Source organism: Stegodyphus dumicola, chromosome 12, assembly GCF_044657685.1.
Source record: "Stegodyphus dumicola isolate Sdum_Otavi_A_Nest chromosome 12, ASM4465768v1".
Lineage (NCBI taxonomy): Eukaryota > Metazoa > Arthropoda > Arachnida > Araneae > Eresidae > Stegodyphus > Stegodyphus dumicola.
Window position 1 is genome coordinate 13,354,225 of NC_140779.1, and position 26,313 is coordinate 13,380,537.

Consider the following 26,313-nt stretch of genomic DNA (forward strand, 5'->3'; position numbering starts at 1 on the left):
TAATTAAGTGTTATGTATTAATTGTTTCTGAATTCCAAGTTTTGAGTTTCGTTTGCTTCTTAATTCAGTTCTGTCAGTAATTGAAGTTTATTAATTTTTTTTTTTTTTTAAGTTTTGGTTAAAGTAATGGTTGTAAGTTTTGTAAGCTGTAAAATTTGGCAAACTTTAAATTTAATTTGGAAGCTTTAAAAATTTTTGTTTTCTTTTTATCCTTAAAATGAAGTTGTTTCACTTTTAATTTTGTTTAGGAACTTAAATTTTACTTTGGTTTTTTGTACTAATAGTTTTGACCTTTAAGGTTATTTAACTTTAATAATTTAAAGTTTGTTTGCTACACATTTTGGTGTGTTAATTTTTTAATATGTTTAATGTTTACCCCTCTTTCTGTTAAAGTTTTCATGAATACATATTTTTTCACTCTGGTGGTAAGGTCGATTAAGTGTTGAAGAAACATAACTTTGGAAATGATTACTCATCCTTATTTCCACTGTAAAAACATCTTTTACATTGTGTGCATTTGATTGAACAAAATTTGTCAAATATTAGATCTTAAGCCTCAGTAACTAAACTGTTTAACTGTGATGAAAATTATATTACTAGTTATTTGTCAACCAAATTTGTCGGCTTAGAATTTGGATTCTCAGAATTTCCTCATCTTGGACAGACTGCGTCCCGAATTCCTTTGCCAAGTGTTATTCTGCACCCCTTTACGACGAGAGGTTTTACATGGAGTTTTTCCATTAGGGATTATTTCTGTGGGTGGAATTTGGTAGCCGTTAGGCTCCCACCCATGTTACTTTGGGACATCGCTGTGAGGCCAGCTTTTCGCATCATCTGTCAGTAGAGGGTTTTTTGACCTCTCACCATAGCCTTGAGGAGCAGCACTACAGAATGAGGATGTCACAAACTTCTGGTAGCCTGGGAAGACTTTCCCCAGACAAATCTCCTTTTTGCTCCTTTTGGGCTGCCGTAATTGGACGACTTTTCCATCTTCACTCATTTCTATGTTCAAGGTTATCGCCAATGAAGAAAAAGAATTGCTGCATCGTCCAAAAAAGCTGGGGTGGGAGATAAAGACGATGGAGGCAAGATACACTGCAGAGCTGCAGCAGCTGTTTCTGAATTAGAATTCACTACTGACCACTACCATCTTTACGCGTGACATGGCAGGAGTTTGTGTAATTGAAATGGTTCCTCCCGAAGAATTCTGGTGAGCGACTGCAGTGATTTACGAAAACCAAAACTAACCAAATCTTTTTTTTATTCTTTTTTCAGAAATGTTACTTTATGGCTCCTTCTTTCCAGCGTATGAACCTGTGCTTTCCAGCGTATGAAGTGGATGGTTACCCCTCCAGTGGTAACCATCCACTTCAGGTTTTGCCTGTTTCAGTAAAAGTGATAAGTGTATAATTGGCAGTGTAATATAAAATTGAATGTTAATTTTCACTCCCGGTGTAAACCGGCTTGTTTGTTAACCTCACTTAATAACCCTTTTCAGTATTGGATATGAGTTTGCTGTTAATTTGATTTTTCTTTAATTTTTCATTTTTAGAGTTGAGTGAAGGTACAAATTGTGTAGTAATGCAAATCTACTGAGCTGGGCCCACTGCGCGTGGTGATGTTAATTAATTTTTAAGGTATGTATTATTTATGTTACTACCGTGCTAACCACCACGTTACCTTAAATTGTAACTATGTACCACAAAATTTGTCTCTAACAATAAACTTTAGATGCTACTTCTTTACACACTTGTTTGTTTTAATTTTAAATAATTTTAGAACACTCGACCTTTTAAACTACTGAATGGGTTTTAATTGTAACTCACAATGCAATATTTAAGTTCTGGTAAAATTTGAATTATTTTATATTTGTTTACACAACACACCCTGATACAAGCATTTCTGTTATCTCCTGTTACACCATAGCAATGTTTTTTAATAGTGTTTACATATTGATTTTTGGCACATTGCAATTTTCTCATGTAACTCCAGAATGTTTATTGTTCATGTTTTATAATTAATTTTTGGATTGAATGCCTGTACATTTTATTACTGAACATTAATCAATCTTGTCTTATTTCTAAAAAAAAAAAAAAAAAAAAAAAAAGAGGTCTGAATAAACTATTACATTTTTCTGACTTGAGAAAAATAATTTTCATCTCATCTAATTCAAATACTATAAAAATTAAGTATACTCTTTTAAAATATGTTGTGGGCAAAGATATTTTTTAAAGATACTACATCAAGAAAATTCTTCCAGCTCACAAAGATTAGAAGTGAGAAATAATATATAAATACACATACAAAACAATATATAATGTATAAATAATATATACATACATACATACGCTCGCTATAGAGATCTTTAGTGAATGGGGGAGTTCAAAACATATAGAGATATACATAAATAATGCCTAAAAATTGCACAGAGATAGTGCAGCTGGTTTCAAGTTATCCTTACTAATATTATAAATGTGAATGTGAGTTTGTTTGTTTGTTACGCTTTCACGCCTTAATTACTTAACTGATCATCATGAAATTTTCAAGAAATATTTTTGATATATTAGAAAAGGTTATAGGCTATAAAATGACTTTAATTAGCCGAGATATTAATTAAAAACTACTTTTCTCCTACATTTTTCACTTACTTTGTTAGGTTTCTCCCTATTAAACGGATTTGGCTACGGGCCAATTAATATTTTCACAAATATCTATGGTAACGGCAGTTAGTTGAATTTTGAGACACATATTCCCCGATTCCAAAAATTCGTTGGAATCCATCGATATTATTTTCATCTTCATACGATCAATCAGCAGAGATATTAATTAAAAACTCTGAAAACGTTAATTTGAATGCAACTCAATAGCGACATTAGGGATTTTTCTTAGGTTTTCCCATGTGGGTCCAATAAATTGGCGATAAAAATTATAACTTTTGATCTAATTATCCAAATTTCTGGAAATTTAAAAACTTGTGTCGCTCTCTGAATGATAGGAATAATGGTGGTGTAATTGTTTTTGTCGCTTACTTATTTCCAGCTTAATCACAGACAAAACTCCACTGGCTATTCTTAACTCTTTGTTGACAAGCTGTGTAGTGATCAGCACACCACGGCGCATATTACAGAGGCCCGTGGTTTAATTCCCGGCGACTGTGTTACTCATTTTTCATTACTCCTGCTTCAAACAAATACCTAATGTCTCTACAGTGGCGCACAAACTAAAAGGGTGGTGGATGATGACTCTCCCCACCAGGATTTGACGATTGGGTCCCCTAATCCCCAGTTGCCCTTTAAAAGAGGAAGTATGTAAGGTATTTCTCCTGCCTTCTTAGCATGCCTTTGTAGTGTAGTGGTCAGCATACTCGATGCGTATTCGAGAGGTCTGTGGTTCGATTCCCGGAGAAGGCATTGCTCATTTTTCATGTCTCCTGCTTCCAAAAAATCCTAATGTCTCTACAAATGAAACAATAAAGTAATGCTTGCTGTCATTGTCAAATTGCAGAATGTAAATCTGGCAGTTTGTGTAAATTGTAAAATGTAATTTGGAGCAATTACTAGGCTTCTGGTTTCAAGTTGTACTTGTGTATGGAAGTCGCCAGATGTACTTGTGTACAGAAAATGTACTTTTATATGGAAGTCACCAGATTTTCAGAATGCACCAAATTCTGGCAACCAAGAGCAAAATAATTCTTCAGTTTTAACAAAAGTATTTCATCATTTTTGTATTTGAATAGTTTTTATAAATAGTGATATTGCTTGTCTTGAACTCTTTTAAAATATGCACTTTCTGGATTACCCAGCAACTGAAGAAAGTAGGGTAAAATTTCTGCAGAAATTTATAACAGTTTTTACAAAATCATTAATAAGAACAACAGTTTTGAATCTATTTTTAAAACAGACACCATGAAATTTCCATCCAAATAAAACAAATAAAATCCTGCTTGTAAGTAGGTTTATTGATAGATTTTTGGGGTAAATACCTAATGAAAGTGTAAAATGTATGCGTAATAAATAATTTTTCTAGTTATATTACATCTTGTTTCTTCTGCACAAAACACTGAAAATTGAGTGAAGGTGGTTACACTAATAAAAAAATATATATAAACACATCAAAATTTAATTTTTCTTTCTTTCTAACATACCTAAACTATTTTTTTTTCTAAATATATATTTTAACAACACTAAAGAAAATTAAAAAGGAATATGATAATTTTTTTTTTTTACTTACCAGTTAATATGCCTATGAATTTTGCCAAATAAAGAAAATATGCATCAATGAAAAAGTAATTTTAATTATACAAAAACACAATTTTCTTTTAAACAGTGTTTAAATAATACAATAAATAAACAAACAATAATGCTTAAATAACATTTCTCTTTTATTTTAGATAAGATGCCAATTGCATCTTATTTTAATTTAAAAAAACTCTCCTTTAAATTTCACTAATTCAGAATAGTATTTATCAAAAACAGATTCTATTAGTCATTTTGAACTGCTATCAAAAACTGGTACTTTTCCGTTTCGCCGGCGCAAATCTCGCCAAGCAGACTTTATTGGCGACAACATACAGTATACACATAAAAAATATTAAAAAAATGTTAGTTTTAAGAATTCTTTTTTTGAAGGCATAAACATTTTAATATCGCTTAAAATTTTATAAAAAGCCAATAAATAAAGACAATAAATTTGTAAAAAAACATTAAGAATTTACTATGCTTTCATGGTTCACCATCCTGATTCGCCGGTTCATATCACGTGACCCCAAGCGATCTCATCTCACGTAAACTACTCTACAAAATTCTAATGCTCTCAGTAATTATCTACATTAATTTCAAGTTAAATCTTAATTTGGAACACAAGTTTATATGCAAGAAATATTTCAATTCGTACGAATAGCTTACTCAGAAATTATGTAAAACTGCAGTGCTTTACTTCGCTAATGCATTCTCATTAGAATTGAATTTAACCCTTGACTTTACCTTTTCTATATTTTCGGCTTCAGGTAAGCACTGTGATTGCATTCTAATTGACTTAATTACCGAAAATGGCCTTAGACATAAAGCTGAACTATCTGATAAAAATTCTATGCAATTATATGCCAATATTGAAAAAAAAAAAAAAAAAAAAAAAATCAATCTGATAAGAAAAAGCTGCGACTTGTTTTGAAAATGAGGCGTAAAAGGTTACCAGCGAGAATATTCCGTTTGGCATCGGTTGTACCATTATTGGCATTATCGCTTGCGCCGGCAAAACGGAAAAGTACCCAAAAACTTAAAGCAGGTCAAAATACATAGTTTCAAATGCTGAATAGATAATTCACCTTCTTCAACAGCAAATAATACCATATCTTCAATAACTCTTAAACAATTTCCATTTAGAGCAGGTTCTTTCTTCAGAACAGATATCAAAGGTTCAAATTCACATCCCTCTCCATTCAAAAGTGCATGCATAGTTGGCTTTACCTGCAACAATTAAAACAATGAACTTTTTCATAGTCAGCAACAAATACGGAGTGACAGAAATCCAAAATAAACAGAAATAAAAAAATATATAAATAAATAAAAATAAAAAGAACTAGAAGAATGATATTTGAGTAAACTCAAAGTTGAACCTTTTGAGAAATTGCAAATAGTAACTTAACATGATTTCAACTGGCCCATTCTCATACTAACACAGTTTATTGGTCAAAGTTTATTTTTAGTTGACATGAGATAGATTTTACTTAATACATATTCTTATAAAGGTTACAAATACAGAATAATTGCACAAATTGTTTCATTTCTGCAAGTACTGCTTTTGTCAAATGAGTCGCAGACAATATAACAAGATATGCACTTGAATAAAGACTATTTTTAATTGACATGAGATGGATTTCACTTAATACATATTCTTATAAAGGTTAAAATTACATAGTAATTGCACAAATTGTAAATGCAGTTTTGAAGACTTTAAAACAAAAATTATGAACTTGGATACAAATCTGGAAAGAAGTATCCAAGTTCCCCATCTAGTTGACAATGTAATTTAATACAACATATATGAAAAACGTAATATTCAACCCTAAGTAACAAGAAAATTTTGTATTTCCTAATTATCTACACCCCCATAGAAAAGTCATGAACTTGCTGCCATCTAATTTTTTTGTCTGCCTTATTGAAAATGTCTATTGCAAAAGACAATAGACATTTTCAATAAGGTTCATAATTTCAATAATTTTCACTAAGAATTCATACAACAGCAGTCAATCAATAAAATTTGAAAAGCAAGACACGCTTGTAATTAAACAATTACCTTTCTCAAAATATCCTTTTTTGTGCTGTTGTTCTCCCCACATACATGGTGATCTGTTTTCATTGAAAAAATATTGGAGCAAAAAAATGGACAAATGCACACAAACTTAGACTTTGGAGCACAAATATGCACAAACTTGGCATCTTAAAACTTTGGAAGTATGCTTCACTCAAATTAGATATGTCTATACACATACCTAAGTTGCCATACGGGTTGATGGTTTAAATCTTTTGTATTTGTATTGCGATGCGCTAACACATCATCTGTGACACTCGTCTGCGAGATTATCTGCGCAGTCGCAAAGCGGTTAACAGTTTTTCTTTACCATTGTTATTGTTAAAAACAAATGAAAATTGCTATTTTAAAGGTTTAAAGTTGTGTTTTAATTGCTTATTCAAACACATTTTTTTTACATTTTGGTGCATCACTTTGGGAAATTGTACGAACCACCTGGAGTAAAACTGATATCCGTTTTTCGCAAATTGTTGGAACACTGGAAGGTAGAGTAGGTAATAATATTTAGTTTAGAGAATTTTTTTATAATAGTTTGTTTGAATTTTGAAGAAGTTAAGTGAAATTGCATTGTGTAATATAGTACAAAGTCCGGACTTCGGCGATTCTGGATTTGGGATTTTTCCAGATAATAAATCATCAGTTTAAATCTAGTAAGATGGCATGTAGAAATTATAAAATTAAAAATATGAAATTTTGATTTATGAAATAGTGAAGTGATATGATCTATAGAGTATCAAAATTTAAAAAAAAAAAAAAAAAAAAAAAAAAAAGCTTAATATTTATTTGTTTACTTTATTAAACATTTCTTTCAATGCAAGTTGCTTCGTTTTTTGTGCTAATACTTTCTCTTTAATTCTAGAGACAAATATAATCTCTTGTTTAGTTACATTGTTGAAGTCCTGTAACTGCTATTTCGAGAATTCCGACTAACTTGTCAATCGAAATTTTCTCATTTCAGTAACTTCTCTGTCACTTTCTTAACTATCGGTAGTGGCTTTTTCTGGATCTAGAACCATACTACAGATTTCGCCATTCATTAATTGATTGATGATTGAGAAGCATTGTCATCACAACGAAAAACTTCTTTTATATAATCTTCAGTTATTACCGCTTCTCCACATTTTTTTACAAAATCCATTAATTGGAAAATTTCACCTTTGTTTTGCGATATATGAAAACCTTTCAAATTAGCAGTTATCATCATTAAATTTAACTATCCTTCACTATACATATTTGGCTATGCATCATGAGCTTGGCGACTAACAAGTTGTTCCGTTAAATTTTATCTTGCTTCTATCACGCACTGAGACAATTAAGCCTGAATTGTATTAGTTTAGTTATTTATTATATTTATATCTATTTCTTGCACATGCTTAAGGCTTATCAGAGTTCTGAATAAATAAATTCCCACCATATACTTAAGCCTTATTGAGAGTCGGCACTAGATATCTTACCGCCTGATGCAGTCTCTGTGGGTAATAAATTCTCTGACTCGATGCAGCCACACAAGCTCTGCCACTTTTTCTGGGTTTATGCGAATAACAAATCAGTTATTCTTAATTCAAATAGCCCTAAATGTAATCTTTGGGTCTATGACTATCATCAACAAAATCTATTTTTAGCATATGGAAAGAAAGTTTTGATAAATTTTTCCTTGTCAACACTTTTTAGCGCATTTAACTTAAATTTGTAATCATCGCCAGGCGTAATATCAACATAAAAGGTTACCATACTCCTTTATTATTCAATTACTAGCATAAAAAAAAAAAAAAATTGTTTAGGCATCGCTACATGAGTCATTACTCAATTTGTTATTTTTTGATAAACATGTGGTGATGAAAGGAAAGTATAATAAATAATGATTTGCTGCGCTGGTGTCAAATCAACGATGTATCTATGTGGAATGTTTGGGTTTGAGATGTATGCAGCAATGGAGCCAAATTACTGATCATACAAATTTATGCTAAAATAATTATTTCTTCAATAATAAGGTATTTTATTTAGTGTCGAAGTGAAATTAAGAATCGAGACTCTCCAAATGTTTTATTAAGTGTGGAGGAGGGAATCAAATGTGCATGCGTAAAGCCTACGAGAAAACGTTGTTGATGGTTTTGAGGTCCAGATTTTAGATTGTTCCAGATAATGGACATCCAGATTTCGGACTTTGTACTGTAGTAGTTTGTTTACGTTTTCATTCAGCACTATAGAATTGTTTTGTTGTAGCATTGTTATTATTAATGGCTAAAGAGTTAGATAGACTTAAGCAATGTACCTGCCATAGAGGACAAGTTACGAAACTAATATCAAAAATAGGAGTAAGACTGAACCACATATAGAAATACATGATTTAGAAAGCCTTTTAGTTCAGTTACAAATCAAAGATGAACAGCTCAAATCTATTGGCAATAAAATCGAAGATCTTTTAGAAGATGTAGAAATGCAATTAGAAATAGAAAGAATTGATGAATGCAATGAAGTAATTATATTTAACTGGGTAAAACTAAAAAATAAAATAAAATTGTTGCAATCCTCATTTCTACAAGAACCCGCATGTGTGCAACTCTTAACAAGCCAAAGTAAATCAAATACTAACGCAAAGTTACCTAAACTGAAAGTTAATATGTATTACGGGGACCTATCTGAGTATTTAAATTTCTGGCATCAATTCGAAAATTCTATTGACAAAAATTCTTTCTTTTTAGATGTTGAAAAATTTTCTTATTTGTTTAGTTGCCTTGGAGAAGCTCCTTCTTGTATAAAAGGTTTCGCTACTACCTCAGAAAACTATAAGTTGGCTCTTAAATTAATCCAAGATACCTTTGGCCAGAAGGACATGTTAATCAATGCCCATATGTCTAAACTTTTGAAACAACACCATTTAAGAACATTTCTAATTTACAAGAAATGAGAAATCAGTATTTTAAGCACCAAACACAAATTCTTCTCATGTGCCAAACCCAAATTCATTCAGCGACAAACCCAAATTCATTCGAAATTCATTCTTCAAACCCAAATTCTTCTAATTTGCACTGTAATTTTGAAATAATACCAGTGACCTCATTTTGGAATTCAGCAAAAATCAAATCTTGAGCATTAATAATAATTTAAAGGAGTTGATGGATTTTTTACATCGTTCCATTACTGCAGCGGTCGGGGAACCAGGGTAAAAATGAAATTTTTGTGAGTAAAAAGTATATATTTTTAATTTTCAATTTATAAACCTGTTAGAATTTTTTTCAACTTAAACAATTTAGCGACATATGCAGGCCACGCCATCTCACTCCCCACCACTAGAGTGTTCTCGAGTTATATCTTTGCGCAGTAAAGCACAGTCCTGGCTACCTGCTCAGTCCGTGCCATGCCGTCAAGATACAAATACATTGACGAGTCAGAGAGTGAGTTTTTACTAGTTAGTTGCTGACAAGACCACCATTTTATCATTAATCATCGATATATCGATCAAGGTAAGCCGCAACTTGAAAATTTAATTCAAGTATATTACAACTATTATTTCCTGTCTTTTTTCAGATGGCAGCAAATAGAAAAAACATACCGAGACGAATTCCTTAATTACGGTTTTACACAAATAGAAGACAATGGTACAATGAAACCACAGTGTATTGTATGTATGAAGGTACTGACTTCAGAATCTTTCAAAAAAAGTCAATTGAAGAAACATTTAGATAATTTGCATTCACACCTGTCTTCCAAACCGCGAGAATACTTTGCAAATTTAGAAATACCTGTTAAAAGACAAAGATTGAATAGCAACTTGTTTGGTACATTTCATCAGCGTTCAGCATCAAGGGCTAGCTTTGAAGTAGCCTGGTTGATTGCTCGAAATAAGAAACCATACACTATTGATGAAGATTTGGTTAAACCAGCTGCTGTAAAAATGGCAGAGATTATGCGTGGTCAAAAAGAAGCGAAGAAACTGAATTCAGTGCCCTTGTCTGCGAGAATTGTGAAAGAATGAATTTTTATATTAGCAGAAAATGTGAAGGAACAGGTTATTTTCGCATTAAAACAGGCTAAATATTTTGCTATTCAGCTTGATGAGACAAATGATTTTAGTAGCAATTCACAGCTAATGGTATATGTTCGCTACAAAGGTGCAGATAATTTTGAAGAGGAATTGCTGTTTTGTTCTCCTCTCGAGTTGAGATCTCGTGGAATTGATGTCTACAATAAAGTAAATGAATACTTCAATGCGCAAAGTTTAAAATGGGAAAACTGTATTTCTGTATCTTTGGATGGAGCTCCAGCTATGCTGGGTCATATTAATGGCTTTTCGGCTTTCGTAACAAAAAAATAACCCAAATATTGAAGTTACTCACTGTATGATCCATTGCCAGGCTCTTAAGGTCAAATATTTAGAACCTACACTGGAAGCCGTCATGCATGATGTCATCAAGATTGTAAATTTTGTCAAGGGACATGCACTAAACACACGGCTATTTCGTGAATTATGTCAGGACAGTGAAGCTGAATATACGGACCTACTTTATTATACAGAAGTAAGGTGGCTCTCTCGCGGAAATGTACTAAATCGAGTATGGACTCTCAAAACTGAAGTCGAAATTTTTATGGTTGATCAAAAAAATATTCTCGCAGATAAGTTTAAAAACTCTTCCTTTTCATATCTCACATATTTAGCGGACATTTTTGAGAGTATAAATATATTAAACAAAGAATTGCAAGGAAAGAATATTAATATCATTTCAGCGAGAGAAATAGTGTCAGCATTTGGATTAAAGCTGCAATATTGGAGACAGAAAGTAGAACAGAACAAGATATCTTCTGTTTCAAGGTTAGCTTTGTTTTTGGAAGATTGCGAAAATATTACTTTTGCTGACATCAAGGATACAATTGTAAGACATCTTATCAAACACAGAAAGCGGTTTTCAGATTACTTTCCAGACCTTGATACACATACTGTCAGTTGGATTGTAGATCCTTTTAAATGTGAAATTGCTATGATACCAGGAAAACCTCGCAGGTTTGGCAGAAGCAATTCTTGAACTTCGATCTAATACTGAAGCACGTATTCAATTTGAGAGTAAACCAAATCTGCCGTCTTTTTGGATGTCAAAAGCTGCAAAGGCTTTCAAAATTGCACATGAAGAGGCGGTTAAAAAATTGCTGCCATTTGGAACAACATATTTGTGCGAACAAGGCTTTTCCACTCTAATGAACATAAAAAACGAAGAACAGAAATCGATTAAACGCCGAAGACTGTATTCAAATCGCTCTTACATCAAAAAGTCCCAATTTTGAAGCAATTGTATCGAACATGAAACAACATCATTTCTCCAAAACGTGAAGGAAGAATGTTTTCAATTATTCTTTTTTTTTTTTTTCTAATTTTTTCAATTCTAATTTTTGTTTGTACCACCATTATTATTATTATTATTATAATTTGTTACAGTACCCCAAATTGTCAACCCTCAATTGTACCCCAATGGGTTTCAATTTGTTATATATATTACTTATATTACTATTATTACCGTTATGTATTACTAGGTATTACATTGATAAATTGAATAAATGATGTTTAAATTAAATTTTTAGTTATTGTTTTCTTTTCAAAATTATCATGGGGGCTATAATATGAAAGATGCTAAAAATAGGCGATCTTTTTTTTTTTTTTTTTTCTCTTTGCCATGTGGTAATATCAACTTACACAAAAATATTTTTGGGGTAATGATTAAAAAAGTTCTCCGACCACTGCATTACTGCAAGGGAGAGATCATTTCATGCACACTCTCCTTCTTCGCATGCAACACGTAGCCGGTATGAACTATCTAACCACAGAAATTTTAGAGCCCCTAATCGCAATAAATTTCTTTACTCTGCTAATGAATTGCTGACCAGAGCTACTTCAAACACTTGTATATTTTGCAGCCACCAGCACATGAACCATCTGTGTAAGAATTTGAATTCTCAAAAAAAGAGAAGCTTTTACGAGAAAAAAAAAAAATGTTTATTATGTTGTAACATAAATTGCTGTATAAACGCCTACAAAGGGGCAAACTGCTTCTTTTGCAACGGTAAACACGCCCACACAATATGCTTTAAATTAGAAAATTCTAAAAAACAAAGTATTGAACATGGTTCGGAAATTAAATCTAATGAAACAGTAGCTACTTCATCGAATTATATGCTGAATGACAGAAGAGGAATTTTGTTGCAATGCGTAAAGGTAGAAATTGTTGGAAACGAGTCGCCAGGTTTTATTGCTTGTTCATTTAATAATGGTTCATTTAACTAAGCGCACATTTGTAAAGAAAAGAGTTTCTGAAAGGTTGGGATTAAAGGTTGTTGGTTTAAAAAAATTGAATATTAATAGCTTTGGTGCAAAGACTTGCCAAAGGATGGAACTGAAGTTGAGAAATATTTTGAATGGAAGTGAAGTGCTTATTGAAGCATTAGAAATTAATGAAATATCAAAAGTTGCAATAAATATTCCAAATTGAGATATTTGTGCAGAAATGAAGTCCAGAGGATTTCCATTAACACTTGATTTTACCGAGTTATCCAGCAATTGTGAAATTTTGTTGTTGATAGGAGCAGATTATTATTGGAATTTGATAAAGAGATTTGGATGGTTCAACACGTTATTAGTAGCTATAGAAACTGCCTTTGGGTGGTCACTTCAAGGAAAATATGATAATCTAAGTAAGTCCACATTGATGAATCTCATTCACAATGAAAGAGTTTTGGTCTCCATTGAGCTAAGACACTTTTGGGAATTAGAGAGTTTAGACATGAGAAGTGACGAAACAGATACTTCTGGTGTTGAAGAAAGGGAAATTCTAAAGGAGTTTAACAATTCAATTCAGTTTGTAAACGGCAGGTACTGTGTGAAGTTTTCGTGGATAGCAGGTATACAGGAGGAATTTGGAAATACTAGGGAGGTTGCAATGAAACGCTTTAATAGTTAAGTTCAGAGGTTCAAGAGAGATCTGTCATTGTCTAAGCAATATCGGGAGTTTGTTGACAATTATCTTAAAGAAGGAATAATTGAAATATCTTCTGATTTGTTAGGGGATGAATTATCATTTTACTTACTACACCATGCTGTTATTCGAAAAGACAAAGTCAGTAACCATCTGCGAATTGTATTTGATGGTGCAGCTCATGGAGAAGAACTTTCACTAAATTGACTGTCTCCAAATTGGTGCGAACTTGTATCCTAATTTATTTCAACTGTTTTTTAAAATTTAGACAAAATTCTATAGCTTATACACCAAACATACAACGAGACTTCCTGCAAATTCAAATCAACCCAGATGATCATTGGTATACTAAATCTTTCTCGATTAATGATCTAAGTTCAAGTGAATTTATTGTGCTGAATTTTACTCGTGTTTTGTTTGGACTTACATCAAGTCCTTACTTGCTCGCAGCTACATTGAAATTTCCTTAAAAATTATCAAAATTTGTATCCAGAAACCTATGAATTGCTACTAAATTCTTTCTCGGTTGACGATTTTGTTGTTGGAGCTGACGAAGTAGAGACAGCTCTGAAAACCAGCATCGAATGCACTGAAATTCTTAAGAATGATGGAATGGTGCTAAGGAAATGGCAGACTAATTCTGTCGAATTTTGCAACCTATGGAAGAGAGATGGTATAGAAATTATTGATACCGAAGAAGCCATCACTGGATATAGTATGCTGTCAAAAGTTATAGGAATGGCCTGGAATGCAGACAAGGACTTGATACTTTCTGACATAAAAAATTTGATGAATATTCTTTCCAACAGATCCAGTACACAGGGCATCGTCTTGCAAATATTAGGTCATATCTTTGACCCAATCGGATTCATCGAACCTTTCACAGTTCAACTTAAGCTATTACTTCAAAAGCTGTGGACAGCTGGCGTGGATTGAGATGATGAACTCCCCTCTTCACTGGACTACAAGTGGCAGTTGTGGTGCAGCGAATTTCAAAACCTGAATAACGTCGCAGTTCCTAGATATTATCTTTCTGAACTCAATTTATATGATTTCCTTTTTCATTCGATATTCATTTTTTTCACTCGAGACAATAGAGTTATTACTTGTTTTATATGTTCCAAGAATAGAGTCACCCCTCTCAAATCTATCACACTCCCACATTTGGAACTGTTAGCACGTTTGTTATCTTCTAGGCTTGCTAAACAAGTAAGTAAATGTTTGAAATTTGTAAATTGCTATTTCTGGACTGATTCCAAAATATGTCTGTTTTGGGTAAAAGGTAAGGCCTGTAAATACAAACACTTTATGAAGAACAAATTCAAAATTTGAAACCGAGCCTAACCAACGGTATCTTTGCCCTGGAAGGGAAAATCCTGCGGATATCCTTTCTAGGGGTATTTCAGCTTCGAACATAGCTGCAGATCCTTTGTGGTGGCATGAACCACCTTCAGTCAACCTTATGAGTTTTGGCCTGATAAGATTAGAATTGAGAATCTCACTGAGAATTTAGAATTGAGAAACACATTCAACAAAGATCATACACAGCCTTATTCACATGTGGAGTTACTAGAGCACTTCATATCGAATTAATTACTGATATGCTGATGAAAAGTTTTATTTTGTCCTTAAGTCGTTTTTTGACAAGTTGAGGGAACTGTAAGGTCATAATTTCTAATAATGCTAAGAAATTTAAGAACACAGACAACATTCTGAAAGGTTTTCTGCAAATTTTGGTTGATTCGGATTTAAAACATTTTGTTGCTCTACATGAAATAATGTGGTAGTTTATTGTCCCTCATGCTCCAAGGTGGGATAAATTCTATGAGAGACATGAGAAGTATAAAGGGCCCTTTAAGGAAAGTCCTTGGAAAAGCCTGTCTTAGCTTCGAGGAAACGATGACCACTCTAGGTATGAATTGGTATTAAATCATAGACCCCTTACGCAAGCAGTGAATTAGATGAACCGAAACATCTTACTTTAGCCTATTTTTTACTTCCTGGTCAAGAGAATGTTAGCTGTCCTATACATTTTGTTGAAATTTTTGGAAGTCGACCTTCTACAAAGGAAACTTTAACTCGTCAAAATCAGACTAAACTTTTACGTCAACTCTGGATGAAATGAAAAATAATTATTTGATGCAATTGAGAAGTGCTCATAAATTTGTAAATCCATCACTAGGAAAGGATCTTAAAAGAGAAGAAGAAGTTTTGCTCGAAAGGGCCCCTAAATCAAAGTTTCTCTGGCCACTTGGTATTGTCGAAGTGTTTTTACTGGTCGTGACACGTACGTTCATGTGTTATTCAACCTGACAAGGGACAATATAAAAAACCAATTCAGTTAATTTATCCACTTAAAAAAACCTGATATTTCTCCTTTAATATTGTCTTATGCATAACAAATATCATTAAGTACAGTGTATGTTCATGTAGTACTACAGTCAAAAGTCGTTAATTCGGACACCCATAATTCGGAATGATCTATAATCTGGACCTCAAAACTAAAAACTTTCTGCGCATGCGCCGCGTTGACACATGCGCATAGGCGTTTACGCGTGCGCGTAAGACCTTTTACGACTGCGCATATGAGTGTACGCAAATGCAGAATACGTTTTCGCGTGCACGTTTTATGTATAATGGATGTATAAGCTAAAATTATCTAATTATCTATTTCAGTTAATGTTGATGATTGCATTGTTCCTTAATTTTCGAATTGGATCCGGCTTATTATTTTTTGCAGACTGTAAGAGCAATTTTATAAAAGTAAGCTTAAACTTTCGATTATATCAAACAGAATTTCCTATATATATTTGTTAATATGTAAAGGATCTAAAGCGAAAGTATGTTTTGAAATCCGAAATCTGTTTATCAATTTCACGCTGCTCGGCGGGGGGAACGCCGCAGCGGGCGCATAATGAATTGGAAGTTGATCTGTCAGCACTATCCTTATCTTCAGAGCAGATGTTTTTATTTTATTTGGCTTATAATTCCTTACCAAATTAGTATTTCATCTCGATGTGCTCCGTCTTTGATATGATTTAAAACAAGTTCCTCGTCATTATAATTCGCTTCCGATAGCGAAGAAAGTGACAGAGGTTAGTGAAAATGAAAAAATTTCGATTGACAAATTAGTCGGTGTTCTCGACACAGCAATTATATGACTTGAACAGCGGAACTCTGTAACTGAACAAGAAATTATGTCTGTTTAATAGAATTAAAGAGAAAGTATTATAACATGAAACAAAGCAAAACTTAAACAACTTACATTGAAAGAAATGTTTAATAAAGTAAACAAATAAATATTAAGCTTTTCCTTTTTGCAAATTTTGATACCCTTTAGATCATAATTGTTCTTTATTTCATAAATTACAGTTTCGTATTTTTAATTTTAGAATTTCTGCATGCCATCTTACGAGATTTAAACTGATGATCTATAATCCGGAAAAATCGATAATCCGGAATCGCCGAAGTCCCGACGAGTCCGGATTAACGACTTTTGACTGTATTTGTATCATGACAGTTGAATTTGTGTTATACTTATTAATTTGTGTTGTATTTGATTTCTTGTTAATATTTAATATACTCTTAACAGAGTACAGGTGGGGTGTGTTTAAAATTTTTTTATTTGTGCTGCAATTCACTAACACATCGTCTGCGAGACTATTTATATAATGTATACTAAATTTACCATTGTTATTCTTAAAAATAAACGAAAATGGCTGTTCTAAAGATTTGAAGTTGTGTTTTAATTGCTTATTCGGACACAATTTTTATATACCATATGTTCCGTCTCGGTTAGAATATTTCTGTCTATTTGTACTGGCTTAACTTTTGCAGCACCACGTAATGTCAGTAGCGAGTGCCCAGTACTAATCAGTAAGCGATAGGGATGCACTCGGTCCACACCGAGTCTCCGTTCCTCTGCCCGAACAAAGTGGCAGTAAATTGTTAATTGTTCCTTACTCTTTGCCCGTTTAAGCGGCATTATTGTGCTTGTAAGAAAATAAACGTTGTTAAGTTTCTCAACTTGTCTTTTATGAATTAATATACAGTCCACAACTACCAATTGCTATCAGCATTTTGGTCCTAACCGACCCGAAGAAAGAACAGCAACTATGGATAATACAGTCAAAAGTCGTTAATTCGAACACCCATAATCCGGAATGATCTATAATCCGGACCTCAAAGCTAAAAACTTTCTGCGCATGCGCCGCATTGGCACATGCGCACAGGCGTTTTACGCGTGCGCGTGAGACCTTGACTACTGCGCATATGCGTGTGCGCAAGTGCAGAATACGTTTTCGCCTGCGCGTTTAATGTATAACGGACGGTGTAAGCTAAAATTATCTAATTATCTATTTCAGTTAATGTTAATGATTGCGTTGTTTCTTAATCTTCGAATTGGATCCCGCTTATTATTATTTGCAGACTGTAAAAGCAATTTTATAAAAGTAAACTTGAACTTTTGATTATGTCAAATAGAATTTCCGATGCTGGAACTTTCAAAGGATCTACAAAACGAAAGTATGTTTCAACATCCAACAAATAAAAAGAGGAATTGCTCCAAAAAATGGATAAAGACATGAAGAATGTGACAGAGAGGTTAGTGAAAACGAAAAAATTTAGATTGACAAGTTAGTCGGTATTCTCGGCACAGCAATTAACGGGACTTGAACAGCGAAACTTTGTAACTGAACAAGAAATTATGTCTGTTTATAGAATTAAAGAGAAAGTATTATCACATAAAATGAAGCAACTTAAACAACTTACATTGAAAGAAATGTTTAATAAAGTAAACAAATAAATATTAAGCTTTTTTTTGTAAATTTTGATACCCTTTAGATCATAATTGTTCTTTATTTCATAAATTATGGTTTCATATTCTTAATTTTAGAATTTCTGCATGCCATCTTACAAGATTTAAACTGATGATCTATAATCCAGAAAAATCGATAATCCGGAATCGCCGAAGTCCCGACGTTTCCGAATTAACGACTTTTGACTGTATAATATCTCTGAACAGGCAGTGCGGTTGTCTAAAGACAAAAGTCACAAAACTGGAACACTCTCTGCGTTACTTCGTCGAAAATGAAGAAAGTGAATCACTTTTAGAAGTGAAATTGCAATCGTTATCAGGAATAAAGCGATCATTGGATGAATTAAAACAGCGGTACTTCAATCTACCAGCAGAGGTCTCCATAGAGGAATCCTGTGAAATTATTGAAGAACTAGAGGATGATCTGGAGAAAATGGAGGTCTCAAATACCTCCTTTCAAAATTAAAATTAAAAGTTAATGCACTACCAGTACTTAATAGTACTGTTGAAAATATTAATGTTAAATTGCCTGAAATACCGTTACCTCAGTTCTCTGGAAAATATGAATAATTTCATGATTTTAAATCCCAATTTATATTCTTAATTGCTGAAAATAAGAAACTAACTTTTTAAAGGCTGCTCTTAAAGGAGAAGCAAAAAATATCGAGAATTGTGAAGCTACATACCAATCACTGTTTCAAGCTTTAGAATTACGTTACGAAAATAAACAAGCGATAGTGGATAGTCATATCCAAAATATTTTGAACCAAGAGCAAATTCAGCAAGAATCACCTAAGGAACTTCGCTGGTTATTAGATAATATTAAACACAATCTACGCGCCTTAAAAACCTTAGAGTACGATCTTTATAGGCTATCTAACACAATGTTAATAAATATTCTCCTGCAGAAAATTTACAAGGAAACTCAAAAGCAATTTGAGCTCACCTTAAAATCCAAAGATGTTCCATTACTTGATGAATTTTTAAGTTTTCTTGAAAATCAAACTTTGGTGTTAGAAAGCACTCATAAAAATATGCCTATCAAATTTCCTCCTAAACCCAGTATTGGTGCAAAACCAAAAGGTTTTGTTATAAATTCAATTAATTCTAACTAAAAAAAATGTATATATTGTAAAGGAAACCATGCTCTCTTTAAATGTAGTTCATTCAAACAAATGAATGTTGAAAATAGGCTCATTATCGTCAAAAATAAAAAATTATGTGCGAATTCTTTAAAAACTCATTCCAGAGAAAGCAATTCAAACTTTTCGTGCAGCCACTGCTCCCGAAAACATCATTGCCTTCTCCATAGGAACAATGACCCTTAGTGTCCAACAGACACTCCCTGCCTTCCGTCAAACCAGGAGAAAACAAACCCCTCTGAAGAAGCTTCGGGTGACAATATACAGCAAGCAGTATATAGATTTGCATCCACGTCCGGGGCGGGAAACTCTGTCTGAGTACGGTAGTTATTTATGCGACGAATGTGTTCAAAATGTTGATAGCAATTGGTAGTTGTGGACTGTATATTAATTCATAAAAGTCAAGATGAGAAACTTAACAACATTTATTTTCTTTCAAGCACAGTAATGCCGCTTAAACGGGCAAGGAGTGAGTAAGGAACAATTAACAATTGACTACCGCTTTGTTCGGGCAGAGGAATGGAGACTCGGTGTGGATCGAGTGCAGCCATATCGCTTACTGATTAGTACTGGGCACTCGCTACTGACATTACATGGCACTGCAAATGTTAAGTCAGTACAAATAGACAGAAATATTCTAACCAAGACAGAACACCACACAAATCATTTTTATTAATATCATGGGTTGCCATATAACTATTCTGGAGACAAATTGCTTTGCCTCATGAATACTTTTTCACAACATTTTGTTGAGGGCGCAGATAATCAGAAAGTAGCAAAAGTTCTCTGTTATTTTAAATACTGCCTAAGTAAAATAAGAGATAGAATGAAAATGCATACATTAACTGAAAATACTACAAAAACACGAATGTATAGGCCTATGTTAACTACTCATTCAGGTAACAAAATGCAATTTTATAAGGAACACAGTTATACTGTCATAATCAAACTTCAATGTAATCATCAAATTGAGTAATTTTTAATTATATTAATTTTCCTGCATAATTTTGTTAAACAATGTACTACAGTAATTTTAAAATAAATAATATGGCCTTTATTCTGCCAATAATAATATGGTTTGAAATACTAGTAACATTCCAAACTAATGCGGCCCTAAAATTACTATTGCATTTTCATTTGCATACGCATTTTTATACTTCCTTTTGGAATGGATTCATTCTGTCCACATTATTTTAGGGACAGACAGATATACACTGATGATCAAAAGAAGGATGGATATTCGAGTTTTCTCTGTAAATTGTTATTACAGAAGTTTTATATAATAATTATAAATAATAACTTTCTATATTTTGTCACTCAGCATTTTATGAAAAATTTAGCAAAATTTGCTGAAATTTTAGCAATTCATTATAAAATGAGTCTAAAAAATTTCAGCTGAATAGAGCAGCATTTAACATTATAAATATAACCACTTCTTCAATTTATTAAAACTCCATATTTAATAAAACATTTCTTGGGAAAAAATGCATAAATTGCATTTTTCAACTAAAAATAATAAATCTGAATACAGCTATATATTATAAAAATAAACTTCTACTATAACATAATGTTATAAAACTCAAGCAATTTATAATATGTCTAAATATACCTGGTCTGGTAAACCAACACGAGCTATACAACGTGATAAGCATTGTTCCCTGAAATCCCTAAAAGAAAGTTAAAGATTTTAATATTTTTTAAACTCAAATTCACAAATGAAATTATACCAAGAAAAGAAAATATTTTGCCATTAAATAATGATAATAAATAAAATGTATACCATTAAATTCTCAATCAATTTACTCATACTTCAAAATGTATTCACTATAAAGCAAAGGGAGAAGAAATTGATCCAGCTCTAGCATTATTTTATCCTTGGCAATGACAATAAGAAGCATCTCATATAAATTAAACATAGTAATATTTCAAATTATAATATACTTTTATTTAGTTGGTTAATCTTTGGATTATGGTAACTTGAAAATTTTTTGGTGAAAATTTGCCGACCAACCTTGCTACAGCAAACTGCTAGTTTTTTTTTAGACGCCATTTTGTTTTCACAAAGTAAAGGCTTTTTTTTTTTTTTTAACTCAACATTTTTTTCCCAACAATCTGCTAGCCGAATTATGCTTATGCTAGAACTTTTATGGAACAAAAGTGCTTAATCATGATGAAGATTAGGTGCGAAATTGGGAGAAAGTGCAGAATCGCCCACTGCTTGCCGCGTTTTTAAGAATTGTACATACACGGTACCCAATGTGCCCGTCGACCTACTTTCACTTGAAAAAACATCCCAGAATCGCACAAAAATGGCATTGCACACACTCTTGACTTTATCCATGTACGCTGCTAAAGTCCTAGCTAGTAACCTTTATCGCCTTACCAAAATGTTGCCAAACTACCTGTTACCATATTCCAAAGATTAGCCATTTAGTGGATTAAGAATACACCATTTTTAATATTTGTAATCTAGGTTACTAAGAACTTCAGTGGGAAATATATAACATCAGTATAAACTATATTCATGTACTGTATGTAAGTGCTCTAAGTTGGAACCTGAGACTTCTTCTTTAAAGTTTATAACATCACACACAGAACATACAATTTTTTACGAATACTGAATTGGCAAACATACTTTGTGCATTGGTTAGTTGATGACATTGCCTCTGTAAGAATGAATAAGAATGGTACCCAATAAGACATACACTACAGCAACAATTTTTTTTTTTTTTTTTTTTTTTTTTTTTTTTATATATCAACGTTAACATGCTTTGAACATAGTTCTTTCAGGATACAGAATACCTGAAAAACAAAGATCAGCTCAAACTTTGATCAAGTATGCTGTGGACAGTAATCCAGGTACATATATGCAGTGGGAGCAACTTATGACAGAGTAAGACATGTTGCACACGTCCAGGACCTTATATCCGCTGCTACTTTCTAACTATCAGTACTCTGTAGCAAAAACTATCAGCACTATAAAACTATCAGCACTATAAAACTACACTATAAAACTATATAAACTATCAGCACTCTGTAACAAAAGTTGTATTTATTACAGACTTTGTGAATTGACAAAAAGCATTTGTTTGGCTAATGTTATGATTCACTAGTACCATTCTGTTTATAAATAACATTGGAACAAAGCATCATATACGAACCAAGAAACTTTATGAGAAAAAAATGCATACACCTATATGCCCTCTATTTGTATTTTTGCAACAAGTAGTTATTATTAAATGAAAAGACAGTCAAATATAAAGCCTATAAATATGTTTGCTCTCAAATACATAAATGGAATGTGGATATATAAGTCGATTATTGTTGCAGGTATACTCGAAAATTCACCAAACACATGGCAATTCTACTGCACGTTGAAACCCGGGTTGCAGATAAGCAGAAAATACCCACATCTAGTAGATAAAAATCTATTTTATCTGCGATGCATTCAGTTATTGCAGATGGAAGATTACCTGCACATGAAAAATCTGTACAGTGGTTCTTACATCAGTTACCTGGAATTCCCAACTTAAGTTCAGATTGCCGCATTCCCTCGCCATGTTCCTAATTATCTTTCTAAGAACTTCAAAGCCATTGTGTATAAAATATCTACCATATATACCCACATATAAGTCGACAGAAGTTGCAGAGGACTGTAACTGATTTTTTTAAAAGTGTGTACAAAACTTCATTTATATTACAGATATATATTTTCAAGTTTATAGTATCATATTTAGTACTATGTGTATATCTGTACATTTAAATGTATTTTATTTCACTATTTACATGCATTAATCCTACATGTTAGTAAATTTCCTATAGTATGTACAATAAGATTATAGTATTCAATTTTTTTTTATTTTTTTTTTTAATCAATTTGTGTTATCTCAGTTTTTGCTTATCCAAGTTAGCCCCAGTTCCCATTAGCTCAGATAATTGGAATTCTACTGTACTATGTTTTAGTATTTTACCCCTTTTGCTCCACTGGGCAATGTCACTCTTGCAAACAACTTGACTGGAATTCTGAGCAGTTTCTTATGTTTGAAGCATTGTCTGAATGAAACAGTAAATTTACAGACTTCAAATGTGCTCAATTCTAACATAATTGATACTAAAAGAATTAGCTAGTTTTTACTTAACCTGAAAGGATATGATAATTTATGTCGATGAAAGCATACGTGATTTTAGGCACATATGCTTAAAATATGATGAAAGCATATGTGAGTTTAAAGATTTAAGGCTGATCTTTACTGTATGGTACCCCTTGATTTCTGTCTGAAAAAATCGCCATGTGGTATTGGTTGTGCGTGAAATCTGGAAGCCCGTTGCGTGAAGTAGGTTTTTCGGTAACCATAATGTTGGCGAAAATTGTAAGCTTTTTTCGTTTTTGTCATTAAAATGAGATTATTTCTGCGAATATTGCCAAACGTGTTAAGATAAATTGAGATTTTGGCTATTTTTTTTTAATAGTAAGCCTTTCGTATGGACCGGGGTTTTTTATTCTTACCATTCTTTTCAATTGCTGCGTTTGGTTGCAGGTGCATTGATGTTGTATTTTGAGGTGGGTACCATCATTTGAGTATGTCTGAGGAAAATAAGAGGATGAATGTTGATGGTTTGGATGCTATTATACATATTTATCCACTATTAACAGCGGATGAGCAGAAGCAACCATAACTGGAATTGAATTGCTTATGTGGAGGATGAGGAAGATGATGGTGGGAAGCGTGAACGCACGCACGTGAGAAAAAAGTATGTTAAAAAATCGACATTTCATTTATTTATTCATCTTTGTGTGTTGTTTAATGTTTTTATGTTAGGAAATATGTATTTTTAGTTATTTATTACTCTCTGTTTGTGTATTTTTGTTTATATGTTCGTCTCTGAGTATTAAGACAGCGGCAAATGCTTTTTCTGGTTAACATGATAGTTTTAACTTTGTTTTAGCTTCCTGATTTTGCTTAAGTGAAAATAGATCGATATGTACACGGACGAAGTTAAGACAGTGCGCAATGCTTAGTTTGTGCAATTCTCTGATTTTTTTTTTTTTTAATTGAAATAGGTTGAAGTGTACAAGTTTGTGTAAGTCATTGAGTTCTTGTTTTGGTTTTGTGTAGTGGCCGGAAGGATTGGCACCATCTTGAAATTGTTGCTGATCCTTCCTGGTGCCGATCTTGGCTTCAAAAAAGACACGATTCACCAAAGGGTATCGTAGAGTAAATTTTAACCAGATTTAATAAAAAATCAAGGCTTTAGCACAGTGTAGTAAGTTATAGACCAAAATTTAAGAACTTGCACATATTACATTAATTTTTCAAAATCGATATATTATCTAAGATAAGCAAGGGTTGCATAAAAATTTTCCTTTTGTGCAAAATCTCAATCAGTTCATTTCCCAAAGAATGACCAATATCACATAGAAAGTTTTTTGTGGATTCTAACAGATCACACTTTTTTAAGCATATTTTACAATTTTATGTTTTGTGCTCTCCAGTAAAACAGTGAGATAAATACAGCATGGCAATAAAACAGCAGTCAAATTCATCAACTGATTTAAAATAATTATGCAAAAATTTAGTTTGTGAATCCCATTTCCTCAGAGTTCCAAAAAATGATTAAAATTCTCTCCGTTAAACTATATGGTATTTCTCTCACTTCCCTACCGTGCCTTCGTGGTGTAATGGTAGCACGCTGGGCCGGCATTCCAATGGTCCGTGGTTTGATTCCCGGCGAAGGCGGTTGCATATTTTTCATCTTTTCTGCTTCCAATTAACCTAATGACTCTACAGTGGCGCCCGAACTAAAATGGTGTTGGATGATGATTCTCCACACCCAGAATTTGGTGACTAGGCCCCCTAAAACCCTAGTCACCCTTTAAAAAGGGGAGTATATAAGGTATTTCTCCCACTTCCCTGCCTTCATGGTGTATCGGTAGCACGCTGGGCCGGTATTCCAGAGGTCCGTGGTTCGATTCCCGGCGAAGGCGGTTGCATATTTTTTATCTTTTCTGCTTCCAATTAACCTAATGACTCTACAAACATACTAAAATCTTCTCTATCATACCTCTAATCTGCATATTTTTATCTTTTGCTATCTTAATTATAACAAAATTTGTTTTCATAAATGTCATTTACAGCAGCAAATTGCATCTTTTGCTAAATAAAGCTAAATTAAAAACTTAAAGTCTTTTGAGAATATTAAGTATATGCCATTTCCAGCAAGAGAACATAAAATGTTAGTGAAGTAAAATCAAAATCATTATAGCAATTACAACTAATGCTATTTCTTAGGAAAAAGCAATAAATTTTAAGTCATCCTTTAGCAAATGATCCTGCATCCAAATACTGGCTGACATCAAATACACTGACTACCAATAAGTATTTGGACACCTGTGATAGAAAAGAAAAACTAACTTTATTCAAAATCAATAGTTGGTAGAGCCTCCACGAGAGGTAATTACAACGTGGACCCTCCGGGGCATACTTGCCACAAGTCTTTGTATTACAGCTAGTGGTATTTTCTTCCACTCGGCTTGGAGAAGACATAGAAGTTCCTTCACCGATTTTGCACGGGTAGTGCACCCCTGAATTCGGCGATGCAACTCGTCCCAGAGGTTCTCGATAGGGTTCAGGTCTGGATTCTGGGTAGGCCAGTCCATTCAATGAACTTCATTGGCACCATACCAAGCCTTGGTTAACGTCAAAACATGACAACTGGCATTGTCATTCTGAAAGTAACAGGGGTCCAACTCGTAAAACTGCCACAACGTAGGAAGCACATTGTCATGCAAAATAGAGCAGTAAGCATCGGAGTTGAGCTTATCATGAATGAGGACCAAGGGTCGCAGCCCATACCAGGAGAAACACCCCCAGACCATAATTCCACCTCCACCGAACTTGACTGTTGGCAGAATGCATTCTGGCAGGAGACGTTCTCCAAGTAGACGTCACACCCAGACCCTGCCATCCGAACGGTAAAGGGTGAACCTTGATTCGTCGCTCCAAAGAACCCATATCCACTGATCTACAATCCAATTTTGATGTGCTTTGCACCACATTAACCGAGCAGCGCGGTTGGACTTTGTGAT

General features: G+C 33.1%; 1 protein-coding gene across 1 annotated transcript in view; it reads right to left on the minus strand.

Annotated features, from left to right (window-relative positions):
- The window catches only part of LOC118187865 (transmembrane and coiled-coil domain-containing protein 4-like), an 88,881-nt gene that overhangs the window by 60,013 nt on the left and 2,555 nt on the right, over nt 1–26,313 (minus strand). Inside the window, exons 3-4 of the mRNA XM_035358149.2 lie at nt 20,836–20,893; nt 5,324–5,465 (exon numbers count right to left, since the gene is read on the minus strand). Coding sequence (XP_035214040.1) covers nt 5,324–5,465; nt 20,836–20,893 — 200 coding nt within the window. The remainder of the gene's footprint in view (nt 1–5,323; nt 5,466–20,835; nt 20,894–26,313) is intronic.